The following is a 20536-nucleotide window of genomic DNA, read 5'->3' as shown; positions in this document are numbered from 1 at the left end:
GAATTCAGCTGTGTAAACATATTCCTAATTATTATTTGTTTATTTAGCAGATGCCTTTATCCAAGGCGACTTACAGAGACTAAGGTGTGTGAACTATGCATCCGCTGCAGAGTCACTTAAAACAACGTCTTGCACGAAAGACTGAGCACAAGGAGGTTAAGTGACTTGCTCAGGGTCACACAATGAGTCAGTGTCTAAGCTGGGATTTGAACCAGGGACTTCCTGGTTACAAGCCCTTTTCTTTTAATTTACTCTGGGGAGAGTCTTAAGATCTACAAATATAATTAGCACTTATTATTTAATACACAGTCTTTAGATCCCTGCAGTGAATTTGCACCTCAATGTACATATAAATAGCAGCTCATCTGGCAAAGGTCAGGCTGGCTTTATAAGCACATGGGATGTTAATTAGAATATCGAGAACCAGGATGGCAAAGCAGAAGATGAAAGCACAACTGAATACCATTTGAAAATTGCATGTGCTTCGTTTTTCAGACATGCTCTTTTTGTCAATTAGAGTCTGTTTGACTTGAGAGAGACAGAATGCACCTCATTTCTACAGTGAGGGGGAGACAATGGAGTCTGGACTGACATGAAACAAAGACACAGAACGGGCCTTCACACATATAGGGTGATTTTGTGATTTTGTTTGGAACAATAAAAGTGATTTTGCATCATCCTTCAGATCTCATTTTTGTAGAATTTCTAGTTAAAAAGCAACAGGATCTTGGGTTTATATCAAATGGAAACACAATTGCCTGCACCAGTAATGGTCTCTGTTTAACTGTAATGACTGTTAAAAATTATTTTTAAAAAATGTAAGGAGTTGACGGTAATAACATGAAATAGTATGAAATTACTATATCTTATACTAATGATAATCACAGGAACTTTTTTGTCTGGTTAATAGAAAGTGTTGCTGGATCCTAAATGTGAATCCAGGCTGATGTGCTGGAGGAAAGTCAACAGCTACCAAGTTCTGCTCAACTGTTCCTCCACATTAAAAAGTAAAGTTAGGGTCAATGCCTGTGTAATATCCAATCCTAAAATCCAAGGTGTTAATCACAGAGTGTTACAGAACATTTGAACAGCAGTCGATTTTAAAACAGCAGTTATAAAATGTAGAAACCTCCTTTCATTCTACCCCATTCTATCATACTTTTGATTGGATTGAGTGATATTTAAGGGTGTACATCACAAACACCTGCAGGATTAAGAAAGAGATAAAAGGGTTGATCAAAATAATTGAAATAGACAACTCTCTGTTAGGGTAGATAGGAAAATAAGAGCCCTGCCAAGAGTGATTAACCCTAGGATTTCAAGGTAAGGAATTATAAACACTGTCAAGACTTTGAACATAACATGAGAGCAGGTTTATCGACAGAACATTTTCATGGCAGTAAGAAGCTTATTGGCCTTAATGTACAGCAGTCACTGGGTGCTGTGAACTCTATGTATGAGGCACATGTGATCGTACAACTTTAATGTAAATCTTACAGTATGGACCACTTTCAGTGCCCTAACCCCCCTAACACTAACTCTAAACCTAACCCCCCATTTTCTTCCCAATTTGGAATGTCCAATCATTTTTGCTCCTCACCACAGCAATTGGAGAGCTGAAGGTTCAGCGTGCATCCTCCGATCCCATAACCGAGCCAGCTTCCTCTTTTAGACCCAGGAACTCGAGAGCAGATGTCAGCAAGCTACCGGCCTCTGGAGGATAAAGGCCAGCCCTGCAGGTGTCCACTCTGAGCTCACTGGGCGCCTGGCCAGCAGGGTTCGCTGTAGCACAATGAGGAGAAGCAGTCCCTGACGGTTTTGCCTCCCTAAACCACAGGAGTGCCAGAGCCAATACGACACTCCCTTCAGAATCCCCAGAGAAGACACCTTTTTCTGATACAATTGTGTACTTACATATATCATGCAAAAAGATTTACACGTTAAGTACATTGTAACTATGCATAATAACATTTTAATTGTGTAAGTACACATGTATTTTCTATGTAACTACTATGCAAATACACCGTAATTAGAGATACTTCATTTAAAGTGTTAACCCTTTTTGCACATGCTGGAGTCTTATTTTAACATTAACTGGCACTTAATATGGGATTCAGTTGTGTGTTTTAAAAAGATTTCAACTGAAAGCTCCTATGCATTTTTTTACACAATTGTGGGTTACAAACCTTGTTATTTAATCCTTATAGTTTGGTGGAAGTGATTTTAATCACTACATTTACGCTTCCTGTCCCACTGCATCACTGAATGTAGATTCATTCTCCAGGATTAATAAGAGATTTACAATGTGCAGGTGCTAAATACTGTTATAATTTTTTTTATTTTCTATTAACCTTGTATTAAGTGAAATTGAAATACTCAAAAAGGAAAAAAAAATCACCCAACAAAAGTTAGTTACCAAACAATGAATAAATGTAACTTTAAAAAAAAATGTAAATGGAAAGAAATCACACTAATAAAAAATTAAAGTAAAAACCATGAAATTAAAAGATGAAATGTCAAAAACTTGAGTTATATGAAACTAGAATTTCATACAGTATATGCGAAATTGCTTTTGCTGGTGGGGACAGCCAATGGAGCTTGATATCAGAAAGCTTTTCATGCACCTTTTTTACATCTGCTTGCCTTTCAGGCATTCTGCACTGTGACTACTGACTGGGAGCCAATTATATTGGCTGGATTCGATGTGGAACACTCCCCTAGGGAGACAGACTAAAGACATCAGAATGCATTCTAAATAAGCAACAAAGTAGATGTCACAGAGAGGCAGACTAAAAAGTCCAACAAAGCAATAAAACGTCAAATGTTTTATTTATTTCTGTTTTAAATGAAGTAGTGATGATGACATCTTGTGTGCTGCCCCTTTAGATTTCATTATTTGAGTAACAGAAAAATGAAATGTTTATCTGCAACTGTCTCATCTGGGAGTTGTAGAGACTCTTTTATTCAGAGTGCAGAATCTTCCAGCTCAAACCTTGTAAATTCAAAATTGATTCCCTCTGTGTCTCATACAAAGTTTATATTGGTTCACGCTATCAAAAAGGGACGTCTTTTGGACTTTATTTATTTTTCTTTGGTGGGGTTTATTCATGGTCCTCATCATCGTATCCATTGCTTGTTAATCATTTTCTAGTACTCATCCGAATTTAGTTTAATTGTTTTGTTTTACATAACACCATTGACAATACTGTTCTTACATAACATATTCAGAATATGGTGTGTTACACTTAGGTCTGTACAAATATCTTTATATAACTGGTTGTGCTTTTAAAAATCTCTATGAAATTGTGGATAAGAGATTAAGGCTTTTTTTATGTTCCTGTTGGAATCTCTTATATAAGGAATTACAGAAAACACAAACAAATGCATTCCCAACTCAGTTTATAATCTTTTAAGACTGGGATCACACATGTTAAAACGTTTATTGGGTATGTCTTTGAAGCCTCCCCAGGATTAGAATCCCACAGTTCACTGCAGAAATGACACATTTTTAAGGAAACTAAGGAAAGATGAAAAAAAGGTTTCCCATCAAAAGGATAAAAGAAAGGTAAGATGCATAATCACATGCAAATATAAATGAGTTTGATTACTTTGATCACAACAGGTTATATTTTAAATAACACTTCAAATTGTTTTTGATTGCTACTCAATTGCACAAAGGGAAACTGAGGGACTGCATTGCTTTGCATTGAGTAATTAACACGTTTTATTCCATTTAATTAATACCTAACAACTTCAAATTTCTTAAAGGCAATTACTTGGGTAATACGAGTATCGGCACACCCCTAACAGAAAGTATCCCAAATAATCCTCATCATTATCATCTTCAGTCATTAGTTCCACTGGCCAGCTGTTCAACACCAAATCCTCCCGTTATTGATTACCCTGTTCTTTTTTATCTGTATTAGTTTTGTTTTTATTATCCACAGAAATCAGAAAACAAGCTGTGATGATTATAAAGCACTCTGCATTTAATGTGAATGATATCTTTTATTTGAGCGTTATTTCTTCTTTTCATTTGTCAAAGTCCCTGAACCCCCTGTGTACTGCATGTCCATAAACACACTGTGAATGTGATGAATGTGTACAGAATATGTATTGGATTGCAAGTCTCTGGAAACACACCTCCTTAACATTACTTTCCCATTGAAGTTGCCTTGGGAAATATAACCTAAAGATTTAGAAATGCTTGCAATTGGGATGGGAAGATTTATCTGAGACATTATTTGACCTAAATTTACACTGTACATCACCAAAGCAAACAGATTCTACTTGACAAGGCATTTTCAACGTATTTTTATACGGTACTGGTGTGGTAATAGGAAATAAATTAATCATTTGATTGCAAGATAAGTGCAGTGAGGCCTTCACAGGTAGGTACAATTCAAAGAAATGGGCCTCCCACAACAACCAATGTATTCAGCCAAGCAACAACTTCTCTTGTGGTTTCGTAAACACAATAAAACATGTTTTCGCTTGTTAAATAAAGTGGGATTAGAGCTCACAAGAAACGAGATGTGCAAGTCATATGAAGCAATACAGATACGACCAGATCAAATCTTTTTACTATCCAATGGCCTGCAGATTTCGGTAAACCCTGGTGGTCAAGCATTAAAGTGTCTCCTTCAAAGTATTCTAGTGACTCTAATCCTTGTGATCCTCAAATCCTGTCAAATGATGTGCTCATGAGATCAGATATTATTGTACTTGTGACTCCAGCTGATCTAGATCATTGCAATACTGATGTAGCAGCACAGGAACTTCAGTCATCACTATAGTGCTCTCAATCTCTGCTTTCTTTCCATTTAATACTGTAAATCCATATTTTAAAGTCATTTTATTTTTTTACAAGGGTGACCTGGGTAACCATTAACTTGCTTTTTCTAGGATTGATGCTGTATAGCCGAAGAATGTTTTCTCTGTGGCACATCACCTAAATACCAGTCCATTCATTCATTAAACAGCGACAGGTGCTTTTCAGGTAGAAACGTAGCCTTCCTGAAGGTTGGTTACAGATTGTGTTGAGCAGAGGAGTATCTGATCTTTTGAGCACATAATCCCCAGAGGACATCAACAGGGCTAATAGGAGATTGAGTACTTTATGATTACCCTGGCATGCATACACCCCCACACTTCTGCCACACAGCACTGAAACAGATCTTAGAGAGATGTCAGTGACACTAAAAATCTGTTTTCAATAGTATAATAACTTGCTAATGTGCTCCTTGACTCCCTGATTTCTTTAGCTCAGCTCGTTCCCTGATAATCTGGGTTTGAAGTGTGGTGCTGTAAATAAAATCAATGAACTAGAGATCACATTAATAAACACTTCAGCTAAAGACAGAGATTGTTCTCAGAACAAATAATTAGCAGCCTGATTGGATTTGCTTCAATTCTAGATGATGGCTGTTCTTTGAAGAACCTGCTTTGAAGATGCTTATGCAAGGCAAGCCTGCTGCTTTGCTGAAAACTCTGCCATGCTATTGATAATACCCAATGACAGGGTGCCTCTTTGTTACTCATGCCATGGGATCAATACCAGCATAATCTACATGAAATTACAGTATTGTATAAGGCGCTGTAGCTGTAAGAGAACATTTCAACATGTTTAAATCCACAAATATTATTATTTTTACATACAATTACATTATTTTTTACACATTATTTTTACATACAATTACCCATTTATACAGTTGGGTTTTTACTGGAGCAATCTAGGTAAAGTACCTTGCTCAAGGGTACAGCAGCAGTGTCCCCACCTGGGATTGAACCCACGACCCTCCCCGGTCAAGAGTCTAAAGCCTTAACCACTACCCCACACTGCTGCCAAATATTATTAAAGAAGAACAAGAAAACAGGAGGGGTTGTGCAATCCAATTGTACCCACAACAACAACAACAACATGAATTTAAGTGTTTACTATAGCTTCTAGTTTGCATAGTTATTGGTGGCTGTGCAGTGCAATGTAAAGTGATAATCAGGTTTCTGTGTGCTGTTGGTGTTTGGAATGCAACAATTGATGGAAGCATATGACAATACTGTACAATACTGAGCTGTACAGTACCAGCACATGCAGTTTTGTTGTAGTACCAAATTAATAACAAATGATTTTAAAATATATTTTTTAAGGTTTATGGTGTAGTTTTAAATGTGAGCCATCATTTCCTGAATGCTGTAAATGTTTGTGTTCACCAATAAGAATACACTTCTCTCCACATTTGTGTGCTTAAATACCTGTGTGTAGTTTATTTTAGCCAGGCATTTATGAATAACCTATTTAAAGTTCTAAATCATAAAACCAACTATATTAAAATGTACAGTATGACCCATATGCAACATATATAAAGCATATATCTTTCCATATGGGTTTCTTGAAAGATGTGCTTGGAATATTAACTGTATTGAAATAATTACTTTTAAACTCATTACTCACGGCATGAAAATATCAAACTTTTCAGCCTAGACAGGAGCATTGGTCTGGAAATGAATTGATTCAAATGTCACTGGTTTGGCTGACCCCCAGTCTGCCCTTTCCCTTCCCTTCAAAAGCTTCAGGCACATGACAGTCAGCATTACTTTAAACCTATTGTGGTCAATGAAAAGTCACATCATTGTGTTTCAACAAGGGGCAGTATTGCAATGACCCGTAGAGATCAGCAAGTCCGTTGTGCCGCACGTTTCAAACCATGTAAGCATGCTGTAGAGTGAAACTGAGTCACACATCAGACTTGAACCAAGTGGACTCCAAGGTGGTAACCAAGGTTTTAATGTAGACCTAGAAAGGGAATCCCCAATACAAAAAGCAAGAGTTTGTTTACTGCAGCTACAAACAGCAGGAGAGTCTTCTGAGTGGAAGTCACTGGATAAGAGCACATTGAATCTTTCACCTCACTAATTCTGCTGTTTGCTACACATCCTCCTAGAGGCTTCTGGGTACTTCGAGTTCAACTGACCCCAGAAAAGTGAATGATTTCAGAAATGGTTTTCAAGCAGGAAAGGACAGAAGAGAATACATTGCTTTGTTGATTTTTGTTGATTGATTTTGTGACGTTGTGTAAAAATGCTTTTTTCTTGTTTTCTCCAATTAAAAGAATCGCTTTTCTTTTTTGAACCTCTGTGGGGTTTTTTTTGCATGAGATCCTAGAATCGGTTCTGAATTATAGAGTATGCTGCCTGCTTTTTGTCAATCATTTTGGGTGTATATGTCCATTCTCAATACTTATTGGAATGTCAGTGTTTGTCTTACTGCATGCAGTGTATCCTTTTTGCCATCTGCGTATGATGCATTCTACCACTACAATTAAGCTTTCAGTAAAACACAGAGCACACAATAGCACCCTAATTGGTACCTTGAAGAGAACCCTTAATTATTTCACAACATCTTTCTGTTTGTCTGAAAGTGAAGGTTTGTGTTCAGATGTTTAGAACACAAAGCTAAGAGTTTAGTGTTGATGTAATGCTGTGTTACAAAATAAAATGAAAATACATTGACGAACAGAAACAAATGTTATATATTCATATTGTCAGATACAGTATTTATATGTAAAGTAGTACATTATTTCAATAAGCAAAAGGTTGTCTTCTCAAATTGGATACGTATAACCCAATTATTATTTTTATAATTATTATTATATAACCTCTATTTTTGTAAAAGAGATGACACTTTGTGAGACTTAAAGGTTTGCTTCAACAACAACAAAATAATTATAATAATAATCAATACATCTGAAGGGAAGTCAGTGGTTGATAACACTATCTCATTCATACTGTTTGTGGCAATGATACCATGACACTGTTTTCCGCGCTCAGATACCAAAACACTGCAACCTATGTATAGAAGTGATTGGTCTTCTTTTCCCATTTTCTTTCCTTGATACCAGGTCAAATAGTTAGCTATCTGGAGCTTTGAATACAAGTGTAGTCTCAGGTGGGATCTAATTCCTTGGACCTTCTAAAGATGTGAAGCAGCAATCCAGTCTCAGTGCAGTCCTCCACCATTCAAAGTTTCACTCATCCAGAATGATGTATGAATGGAGAAAAGGGGAAAATAAGTAACAAAACTATATATATATATATACACCCAGGTAAATAAAAAAATAAATAAATACATACATTTTAAAAACAATGTTTTATTGGATAAGCAACCCATTTATCATCTGTAATCCATAATATAACTCGATTAATACTGCAAAAAAAAGATATTTCTGTTCGTAAGGAAGCCTTGTGGGTCAACTAAACCTCTTCCAGAAGAAAAACAACGACAACTGCCCCAACCCTCCCCTCCCCTCCCCTCCCCCTCCCCCCTCCCCCCTCACCCCTCCCCCCTCACCCCTCCCCCCTCCCCCCTCACCCCTCACCCATCACCCCTCACCTAGGCATTTCATCATAACTTAATCTGATTTGAGAAGTTTACTGAAGGCAGATTAAGCATACCAGAGATTACACCTCCAGCAATCACTTTATTTTCCACTATTATTGCACTATTTATATCTTGTCCTTCATCTGGTTATCACTTTATATATTAGAGAACAGTAGGTAAATCCAGGTCAGTTTTAAAAACACACAACAGCAGCTGTATGTCGGAATATAGTTTTTTAGGTCACCCCCTGCTTTATATGATTTGAGTGTTTATGGCCTGTAAGCCGCACACACCTTTAACTCACCTCTAAGCTCTCTCTCTCTCTCTCTCTCTCTCTCTCTCTCTCTCTCTCTCTCTCTCTCTCTCTCTCTCTCTCTCTCTCAATTAGACATATTATTTTCTTTATATATTTACAGTACATTTTTTTAATGTTGTATGTCTCATGTTATGGCATGTGTAAATGTATAGTGCAGCCAGCTGTGCTGTGGCCTTGGTCTCTCCCAGTACTGCTCTCAGTCTGGTCTGTCTGTCTAGCTGTGGGAAGTCTGGGGCCTGGCTTGTGAATCGAGGGGAGAAATCATCTCTGACTTGACTGTATTTTGTACAGTCCAGAGAAAAGTGCTGTTCTGTTTCGATCTCCCCCGATTCACAATGCCCACACAGCCGCTCTGCTCTGGGTTTCCACGTTTGTCTGCAGCGACCAATTTCCACCTCTAGATTGTGTTCACTAAGCCTGTACATTGTCAATGTCCTCCTCAGTTTTATTGCCCCCAGGTATTGTGCGATGGAATATTCTCTGTTCAGTGTAGTGTAGCCCTCCAGCTTGCTCTGGGTGTTGATTTGCTCTCTCCCGGTGTTTATGTAATTTGTTTTTAATGCTGACACTATTGTCTTGAGCTCTCTCTCTCTCTCTCTCTCTCTCTCTCTCTCTCTCTCTCTCTCTCTCTCTCTCTCTTCTTGACAGGAGATAATAATTTATCCACAGTTTCATTTTGATAGTATAATGAATAGAAACAGGGGACAGACTGGTGTAATTAAAGGGAATTCAAGCCTTTTTCACATTGATTGCCATTTTCCTTTGCCATAGGACTGTTTTTAACTAATTTTGCAGCTCGTAGGAACCAGAATCTTAATAATTCTTACTTGTGTAATAAGTTGACTTGTTTTCTTTATTCACGTGATATGTTTAATTTTATTGACACTTTATTTACACTCCTCCCTCTGACACTAATCGATTGATTGGAGATGGTCCTGTTTAATTGGATGATTGTAATTGGGGGGACATTTTCAGAGTATTTGGGTGCTGGAGCGTTGTGAAAGGGAGTGAAAAACCAATACAATCTCTGAATTATAGTCAAACAAGGAGGAGTCATGCTGATATGATTGAATCTATATCTACTTTACCATCCTTTAGGAGTAAATTATTAGGTGTGAATAAATAATCATATGCAAACACTTATATTATGATCACATGAGCTTTATTAATTAATAAAGTCAGTAGAAGCAATCATTTCAGTTGTCATATACTATAAGTAAGGGGGTGTGAACAACATTTAGGTTAAACATGCCCTTGAAGGTTTTATAATCTCTTCAAACATAATAGCGCAATTACAATCTACAGTGAGTCAAAATCCCATTGGAATCAAAGGTAAAAAATAACATCTTAAAGTGACATCAGCCGCAATATTCCGGCTCTTCTGACATGCCTACTATAAATGTAGGCCTCTGTATTCATCTGTATTGTTGTTTTTTTATTCTTTTGTATAAAAAAATAAGCAAATTAATCACAAATGGGTAATCTTAGAAGCCATAAAACTTTAACCAACTAAGCCCATGGTGAATCTCGTAATCCTAAATTATGGTACAATTACAAAAAGCAAACACATATTCATTTAGGAAATCATAAAGCAGAATGAGTATTTACAATTTATAGTAATTATACAATTACTTTTTCACAAACCTTGAAATCACGCTTTGGCACTTAGTAACCGAGAAAGGCCATTCAGAAAGGAATGAAAAGCATTGTCTCTGGAATTGCTATTTAAAAACAGGCATTCCATGTGAAACCAAATTAGCTCAAGTAGAATATAAATATACATTAGTCTTTTTTTCTTTTCCTTCTTTTCTTTCAAAGCTAAAAGATTATCTACAGAAATAATCTCCACCTGGCAATTCCTAAAAGTGTATTTGAAAATATTTAATAAATATTACAGTATTTAAATATGGGCATAGTATTTTAATTTTATACATAGATTACCAAAAAACAGTACACCATTTATTCATTTGGTATTAGGGAAATGTTAGTACATGCTTTTCTCCAGATGAATTCCTTTTGTAATAAGTCTTATTATTCATTAAAAGACATCCCCGATGTTGAAGTGTGAAGCTGAGCTATGCTTCTCAGATACATTAGATAAATACCCCCCGGAGACAGGATTTGGATTGGATACTTCCACCGTATGCTGTAATGTGCTGAATATCCGAAAGATGGCGATGGTGGACTTACACCAACTCCACTGAAATGAATGAATGGTGGATAGAATGCAGATCTGGGTAAGTGCAGCAACATCCCACCCCTTAGCTTAAAGGATGGTTCATACTTCAATTGTGTGAACATCACTGAGGGCCAAGTCTAGTCTTTCTAGTCACTGTCTGGCTATCTTTGGTGCGTGATATTTATCTTTCCAGCTTTGGTGCGTGATGCTCCCACCGTCGCTTGCTTTAAATCAACTCTCAAGACCCACCTGTTCTCTCCTGCTTTCCATGCTCTTTAAGCCTGATATATGCTATTAGCTGTTGTGTTGCTGCTACTATTTCATGTATTATGCACTTTCCACTGTATTTAATGTATTATGCATTTTCTTGATTTTACTGCATCTTGTAAAGTGCTTTTGTGATGGTGGTCCACTATGAAAGTCGCTATATAAAATAAAGATTGATTGATTGATTGATCGAAGGGAGACTGGTGGTTAGAATTGAATTTTTCTCAACTGAAGTATGAACAAGCCTTTATTTATATACCACCACCACTTTATAATCCCTAAACTTTTATTCTTGCTTTCTGCTAGGTGAGGTTTACTTGGTTAATGTGCATCTTGTGGGTATGTGAGCACAAGCACAACAAACAATGCTGTTTTTATTGAAGCATTGAAATCCTTTCAATGAAAGAATACACAAATCTTTGAAACATTGAAAGCCTGTGCAAGTGCTCAGGACATTCTGTGCTTATGGTTGATTCCTGTTTTAATGTACAGTAAAAATGAGTTCTCGTTCAATTGGCTTTAAAGCTCAGGTTATTCGGGATAACAAGCTTGTCAGCAAAACTTTCAAAGCGCGTGTTTTTGCATGCGAAACAATCGACATTGCTTGATTTCTGTAGGTTGTTTCTTATTGTTTTAGTTCACCGATTTAATTCTGTATGAAGTACATTTGTTAACTTTTGCTATTTAAGCCGTCAAATTAGACAGTACAAGCCAATACCTAAAAGTATAGTCAAAAGTTTGTGGTTGGATTACTATCGTAAAAATAATGCTGTAGTTATTTTATTAATTCTTATTTCAATTGAACTATACAAGTTGTACTGAGTTTGTACAGTACTGTATACTGTAATTGATTTATTCACTGCAGTTCTTTCAACCATTTCATAAGGACATTTAGCAAAATAAACTTGTAGATACTGTAATACTGTAAGCGTGTGCATTCTGTTACTTATATGCATGTTAATGCCATGGCTCATGTGCACCCGTGGTTAACGCGACACCTTGGATAAATCAACACTAAATGGCATCCCCATGGGGTGTCGAGTTAACCGAGGATGACTGTATTTGAATACACAGTAGAGATTTGATCAATCTAACATCACAACCGCACCACAGTCCCATTGCCTCATTCCTTTCCCAAACTTCAGGAATTAATCTGGGGAAATCCGTGATGGGGGCAGACTCCAAGGGAGATGGTCTCCGCGGTTAGGAGTCGTACAGTCGATCCTCGCACATTTCCAAGGCCCACTTTGTTGCTCCTCCGAACACATCTACATTGTTGTCGACCCAGGGGATGACGTTGCCAGGCATGTTGGAGGAGCAGTTTGCCATGCTCATGATGTCCTGGGCTTTCAGGACCCGGTCCCAGATGTTAAACTGAGTCATCTCACCAACAAAGGCTTGAGTGGCATCAAACCTCCCTCCAACAGTGTCCTGTGGGGGGGAAGGATACATTGTATCCACTCTGGTGTTAAGTATGTCTACTAAAACGACGACTGGCCAATATATTTCAGAAACGACAGAAACTAATTTAAATATCCAGTTACACACTTACAAAAAGATCTGGTTCCATTCCAGATTCCAGATTCCATTTATAAACACTCACAGACAGTATTTTATTCCATACACAGCCTAAATACTAATTATACTGTATATCTGCATGTCTGCTTTTGAATTTTTTGCGTGTCGGTTTTAACTGTTTATTGTCTTTTCAACATGTATTATTTGTATTTGTCTTCAGCTTTTCTCATCTGAGTATACAGTATTTTCAGAGTCTGAGAAGAGTCTATGGTTTACTGAGACTTTATCCTATGTGAGCTTTTTGGCTTACTTTAATCTGAATACTTTTGTTAATTTATGCTATTGCATAACCTCTGTGCCCATGCAGTATAGAGGCAGTACACAGAACTGCATCCCATTTGAATAATTCATCATGTTTTTAAAGACAGCAAGTGCTTAGGCAGGCAGGAACTATGTTGCGTGACAAGACAATCTCTCTATGGCTTACTAAAGCTGGGCTCCACCCAGGGAAAACATGTTTGCTATCTATTTGCTCACCTGTTCCTGACCCAGGATAATAACTCCTCCAGGTTTAATTGGGTGCCAGGGGGCCAGATTCTCCCCTGAGCCAAGTTTCTCTCCATCCTGGTATGCCTCCCAAAGGCCATCCCTGGTTGTCCAAGTGATACAGATGTGATGCCACCTACCATCACTGACTGATAGAGGGAGCTGAGCAACCTGTAATAGAAATGATGCAAGCGAGAGTTAGTGGCATACACACTAGCCACCACATCCTGCTAAAACCGGTGCTGTTACTAGGATATTAATATCATGGGGAATACTTTATTGACACTTTATATACGCTTAATACATTATGTATATATTTTATGTACTCAATGCCCCCATACTAAAAATGCCCCTGGTGAGTAAAATAATGTAAAATAAGACCTTGCTCTCTGTGCAAATGTATAGATTTTGTACAAGATGCTGTTTATCTTTGTTATAATTATTTTGGAGTGCAGTCTCTCATCATATCATTTGTGATTCTGATGTGGATCAAGTGGGAGCCAACAATGGCAGCGCTTTTTAATATATTCATTATATTCATTTTAGGCTAGACCTCTGCCTAGCAGACTTGCTTTTTAAATTCAAAATCAAGTCACATATCAATCTATCAAGTCTGTGTAAAAGCAGACAAAGCAAGGCCTTTGGATCTAGCTGTACTCCAGTGCTTGCTTCTGGCTAAATGCAGAGTGCAAATCTTTTTCAATTTAGCATGAATAAATGACGCATTTGGGAACCACAGACAAAAAAATACTTAGCAACTATCTCTATCCAAAGAGTACGGCACACCGACAAAAATTTAAACTATTCATAAAAATTCACAACACATGCTGAAAACACAATCCTTGCTTCTTTCAATGTAGATCCAACAAGAAATATAACAAGCATAAATAGTAGCAGCACCAGAGAGTTATGAGAATTTCTTTTGGGCTAGAGATAAAGAGTGTGATATAAGCAGATACAGCCAGCAGGTGGCACTGGTGTATATACTGACTTTCAAGTGGAAATAATCCAAGATGAAGAGCAAGGGGTGAATCAACCACTGTGAGAAAAACAGCCAAGTACTGATGGCTATTGACATTGATTTACAAAACACTGACAGACATATTTTTAAGTGTAACGTGTGTATTTGGGGTTCATTTAAAGAGCAACCCAATAAATATGGTCTGATTTAAACGGTTGATGCAGTTCACACTTTTATCGGGCTGGTAGAAAACAATAAGCAGTGGCATGCCTACCTTGTCATTAATGAGCAGCTCTATTGCATTATTTCCCCACTCAATCAACACGATTTCATTGGCTTGCCCAGGAACCCCATAGGAGAATGGGGTTCCAATCCCGGGACTGGCGCTGGACTTCAGCCACATGCAGACGGTGAAGGCGTACATCTCTGGGAGGGACTTCTTGATCCGTCCATAGAGATAGTTTGTGCGCAGGGGCAGAGACACCTTGAAATCCTCAGGAGACTTAAATCCACTGTTACCTGCAAACGTGGCGAGAAAAACCTGTATTACATTGCATGCTGAGTGCTGAGATACAATGTAAGCTTTTATAAGGTTTTGTTCTTCTAATGTGTTCTTTTTATCTTTTTTAGAATTATTATTTTTATTTTATTTTTTAATGGTTGGATACACATTTTGGAGGCAATGTCTTTCAGTTGCAAGATATGCTTACCAATACCTAACCAACAAAAGCATATATATATATATATATATATATATATATATATTTAAAAAAAAAGAAATGTAATGAATTGTAGGTACAATCTTTGCCCCATCAAGCTTATGCCTCATACTGTATATAGGTTTATAAGTGGTCCATGCTGTCTGCTTGAATGGCTTCCTTCATTGATGATTTATATCATGTATTATATATATATATATATATATATATATATATATATATATATATATATATATATATATATTTACATTTCCCTGTGCATGTTCTCTTGATGTTCACTATGAATGCAGTCAGGACAGCTAAATGTCATATTCCACTGCTGTATGTTTGTTTTAAACCTATAACAGCTCATTCGGAATACCTTTTTCTAATTCAGTAATTCGTTCCAGCAGTGTATTCAGGGCAGCGTCTGTCCTGTGGCGATGTGCTGCGGTCTCATTGTACAACATGGATTTCTCATCCTCAAGTTCAGACACTTTGTTCAAAAGCTGATTTTCCAAATCTCCAAGTCTTCTCTGTAGAAGGTCACGAAGCTCATTAGGAAAAGCTGCACCAGACATATTGGCTCGCATCTGTTGTTGCTGGAAAGAGAAGAAGAAACAAAAGCATGACTTATCTGTCCATATACATTGCACTGAAGATCCTTTTCATTGGAATGAACATCATTGTGTGTCTTCATATTGTCATATTTTACAACATCGTTTATTTCTAAATACTTAACATTCAGAAATCTGCCAAAAAGAGATCCAGAGATCTCTTGAGACAGTCATCTCAATCTCTGCACTACCAGTTTATTGAAATGCAGGAGCTGGTTCTCATGAATGAACTCTGTCTGTCAGCAAGACTAAATCTAAACATTTTTCCAATTAAAGTTGATGCCGTCGTTTTGTAAAAGGTGAACATGATTATTCCAGAGGGATGCAAACCCCAGGTCGCCAGGGATACGGCAGAGGGCTCTGTACATTTGTATTTAGGCATGGTTTCTATCTTAACAATGGCATGTACAGCACTGCTTGTTCCAACAGGATCAAACTTTGCATTGGTATCTGTGGAAGTTATTCTATATACTGGGGGTGCAGCTATTAGTGAAGTACATTTTCAAGGTACTGCCACTGAGAATGTTTTAACCACACACTACCACTCTGACATGAAAAAAAGATTTGAAAGAGGAAGATGAAGCTTTTTCATGTTACAGAATAGAATGATATAAAGTACCCCGTCTTGTGTTAAATCTCCCTTTTACACAAAAATGTGTTCTTCATATGGCATGTGTTTCAAATATTTTGATAAGAAAGGTAAATACAAACTACTTCATTTAATTCGTTCTTTATGGGAGAAAGCTACAATGATAATGCACTACCCTAATAGAATGACTACAGTGTGCTAATAATATGCTCTGCAATGGACTGAAAAATATTGAGAACAAAAGCAGCGCCACTCCAGTTTTTGTTGCTTGGTTGTATTAAAGGTACATCTTGTGTTAGAGATTAGTAACGCTACGCAAAGAACTCTGGTTGGGAAGGAACATGCGCATATTTATGGAACTAAAGCCTCTTACAAGGGGTAGATTCAATTCTGTGGCTATTTTCAGTTTGTCCAACGTGAATTCAAGCATATGGGCTATGTGTGCACGCTACTTTACAATCCCTTTCTCCTATGGTAAAGTACTGGGTGCCGGCTTAAAGGTACGAGGGTTAAATTTAATTTCATTAAAACATGCAGAGCGCATTCAGTCGTTGTATTTTCTAGTACAAACTACGTGTTTGTATTGCAATTGGTTTAACCACCTAACGTCATCCACAACAGCTCAGTCAAATTACACCGGCTTTAGATAACGGGGCATCTAGTTATACAGCAAAATAAATTTTGAAAAAGTACAGTTGGGTTCAGCACCATAGACAGCGCCTACAGCAACGCAACACAAGGGAAATATGAAGTGGCTTTTATATGCTGGATCATCAAGTTTGCGGTAAAATCGGGTTAGCGAAGGAGTACAACTGGTTTAGGTGGTACGGACAGCGTCCCCAGAAACGCAGAAGATAAATGAGTAGTGTTTTTTCTTCTACAATTCTGTGCTGTTGATTTCGCGGCGCGTAAACTTTCTGAATAGGTTTCCAAATCTTTATTGCCTTTTCCGCACATGTGTAAAAAGACTAAAGGAGTCTGTATTGCTTGCAGTTTTACACCAGCCCATCAACAGTACATAACGTGATCTCTGCATTTGCTTATATGTTTTTCTTACCTCTAAATTCTCCAGCCTGTCCTTTAATGATTGCATTGTCCTACCGAGATTATCGATGGTCTCACTCGGGTTCCGTGGAAGATCTCCCATGGTGTCTTTGCCACTGGTTTTACTGAAGTCCTTTCTCCACGACCCTTGGTTGTACTTGGCATCTAGTATTGTGGTCTCAGAGGCAGACTCGCACCGGGTCAGTTTACCTGTAAGCTCCTTGATAGTCTCCCTTTGGTTCACGATGGTCTCTTTCTGTTGCAATATTGTCTCCCGGAGCTGCATCACGGTGTTCCTAAGGTCGTCCTCTTGAGGGCTCGTGCTCTGCATGGGTATAGGTGGCAGATGGCAGCTGGGATCAGCGTCAATGGGGATGGATGTGCACACAAAGCGGGTACCCTTGGCATCCTGGCCACGTGCCACAGACCCTCCCCCAAGCGCGAAAAAGCACATCAACCCGGCAAGAAACGCAAGCATACCGGCAAATAGGATTGCAATTAAGTATTTCAGATTACAAAATCTTTTATAGCTTCTAATACATTCGGACAGTCAGTCACAAAATGTTAAATGCCCAAATTAAGTTGTGATCGTTGTAATCTGTAACATGAGAGAAGAAAGAAAAACATTGCTATTAAATATATCCAGGACTTAATTAAACATGAAAAAAAATCAAACAAAACAAAGAATAGGCCAATGAAAAACTTTACAATTGCCAAAATGTCTTTGCAAAGTAATACCTGATGATGGTAGATATAAATATAGCCAGCTCCGCAGTGCTATTACGTGCAATGGAAAGATAATAAAAGCAGCAAAAAAAAGTGAAGTTTAGAGGGTAAAGAGAGCGAAGCAGTATTACCTCTGCGATCCTTCGGTTGTGGCTCTAAAGAGACAGCTTCGCAGTATATAGTGGATTAGTACGCTTGGCGCCGCAGTCAGTGCATACGGATTGGCTACCTCGTGTATTTGCGTCATTCGCTCCCTGAAGAGTGTGTTTGGCTGTTAGTAATCTGCCTCTCCAAAGTAAAGAAGGTAGGTGCTGGTGAATACACGCGATCTTATTGACTAATGGTTACACATCTGCAGGAGGTGACGGAGATAGACATTCGTACTGCTGCAATAACAGTTTAGTGTGCAATGTGTAGAGGAAATAATAACTGATTCATGCATGATCATCAAACACTGATTCTCCAGCGTGCCTGGTATATTTGAGTGTCGCCTTTTTAGTGAAACTTTGAAATAAACCACAACGGCATTTGACTCAACCACAGCAGACACAGCAATCACAAGTCAACAGGTTAACCAACATGACGCACGAAGAAGACCTTTATTAAGTTATTTAACACGTTGTTGTAGTTATTTACATGTACCTGTGGACATATACGTAAATGGTTGTTGGAATGAAAATGCAAAAAAACGCACACTGGCTTTATATCTGCACATCCTAATGCACCCTCACAGCAATAGTTGTGCTGACTAATACAATACCAGATTTGATCTGTATGTCTGCCGTATACAGTGAAGAAGCCGCCTTACCATACAGCAAAGAACAAAGCTACATATATACTTCAAGGTGATGTTAGCTAGACCACGTTTTTTTTTTTTTTTTCGTTTTTTTTTTTTTCTTACTATTATGTAACCATCACAAAAGTAGATCGGTCATTGTGGTGCATATAATATCTTTGCTATTGTAGCGAATCAAAGTTTTGCAATGACTCGCACGGAGGAAACGCACATTTTCAAAACCTTTATTGGAATACAGGGGGACAAATGAACATTTGTACCCAGAGCGAAGCTTAACCTGTGTCCTTTACCAGCCTTTACCAGACCTCATCACAAACAGAGACCCCGCAATGGAGGGTAAAGAGCCCTCTTCCTGCCTCACGAATCATTACCCATAATTACTAGCAGCTCTACATTTGCACGGCTTTATTAGATTGTACAGAACACATGAGAGGAGGCTGGGGGTCTAAAGCTGCCACACTATCATAAAGAAAATGTATATGTTGTATGGAAATTATTTTATTGAATTTTCAGTAAATTTGCCGTTTAGACGTTTTGTGGAAAAAAAAAACTTCTGTACTTATTATGACATAAGTCACATAGTAATTGTATTAACATTCTGCGTGATTAATTTATTCGGAATATCAATGTGGGGATTCAGAAGATCAGCCACCGTGCCCACACTGCCCAGGCTTTAGCAGCAGATGGGATTTAAAGCTGCGGAATTAACACACCCTTTAATTCTGTGACAGTTAAACACTGTCACAGTCGCTGCAGTTTAAGAATATGCCAAGACGTGCTCGTTTATTCTCCTTCTTTAAGTCCCATCGTTTTCTCTGTTTTAGGAATAAAATACTTTTACTTAAGCATGAAACTGTTCTAGATGGTTGTTGGGTTGTTTACAGTTTCATGAGTGTAAGACTTTATTTCATTCACAAAAACATACTTTGAAATACAAAATAAAAAAGGATGTATTTGAATAACTCGCGAGCTTTGGGAATATACCCCGATACTAAACCATAGATTGCAATTGTATTATCTACCATGTACATTACGAGGTATCCAAAATCTGTGTAAAAACTGAATCAACTTTCTGTTTCTATATTTTCACTCATATGTAAACAATGAGTGGTACCAAAAACATTACAGCATGGTAAAAACAGTCCTTAAATCTGATTAATAGAAGTCAAGCCCCTGAGTTTATGGTACAATAGCTGGCTAATCACAGCGTGCTTGGTGGTTCTTATGAATGTTACACAGCAGAGAATAACACCTGTATGTCAAACAATCCCAGAAGACACTGAAGGCAACCCACTTCAATTAAGAAATGCCTTGGGGATGCAGTGAAGACACAGATTTAGAGAAACCATACATCAAGCAACAAAGTGCCGCTTCAGCTCTATAGAACTCAATAGAACTCTATATAACAGTCTTACTTTCCAGGACAGTTACACAACCAGAATAAAGTACCTGTGGGCTACACTTGTCTTTTAAAAGTTCTATGTGGGGCTAAATGGTTCTTAATAGGGACTGGGACCTAAATAGATGATTAAAAGTCTCCATTAAATAACTGGATGCAAGGTTGAAACAAAGAATCAGAAAGTGTTCACTCTCTTGTCCAAGCCCAAAAGAGAAGTTTAAACAGCTTAAGCATTCTCCATATCTGAGAGTAGACTGTAAGAGCTATTTAGAATATGAAAAATGCTTTATAAGCAATATGATTGTGTTATGTCATTTACTGAGCTAATCCTGATCCATGTGATTCTCTTCTGGTTTTGTTTCTTTTACTCAGAGTGGTCCTGTAAGTCTGTCCTGTATAAGCAATTACCAGTTACCTTAAGACTAAGAAGCAGGTCTTTTGTACTAAAGCACTTTTACATTGAGTTACAAATGGGGAGTGGAGGGTATATATAATCTTAATAT

At 37.7% G+C, this 20536-nt stretch overlaps 1 protein-coding gene across 1 annotated transcript; it reads right to left on the bottom strand.

The window, feature by feature from the left end:
- Nucleotides 1-9833: 9833 nt before the first annotated feature.
- LOC117431404 (neuronal pentraxin-2-like) lies at nucleotides 9834-17992 on the bottom strand. Its single transcript, XM_034052275.3, has 6 exons — nucleotides 17851-17992; nucleotides 17126-17710; nucleotides 15245-15464; nucleotides 14439-14683; nucleotides 13195-13374; nucleotides 9834-12570 (listed from the first exon to the last, which is right to left on the bottom strand). Exons 2-6 carry the CDS (start codon nucleotides 17588-17590, stop codon nucleotides 12343-12345), a joined length of 1338 nt encoding a protein of 445 aa, XP_033908166.2. The 5' UTR covers nucleotides 17591-17710; nucleotides 17851-17992; the 3' UTR covers nucleotides 9834-12342.
- Between the last annotated feature and the right edge of the window lie 2544 nt (nucleotides 17993-20536).

This window comes from Acipenser ruthenus, chromosome 22, assembly GCF_902713425.1.
Source record: "Acipenser ruthenus chromosome 22, fAciRut3.2 maternal haplotype, whole genome shotgun sequence".
Classification (NCBI taxonomy): domain Eukaryota; kingdom Metazoa; phylum Chordata; class Actinopteri; order Acipenseriformes; family Acipenseridae; genus Acipenser; species Acipenser ruthenus.
The sequence above is the reverse complement of the archived record's forward strand: the minus strand, read 5'-3'. Positions and strand labels throughout refer to the sequence as shown.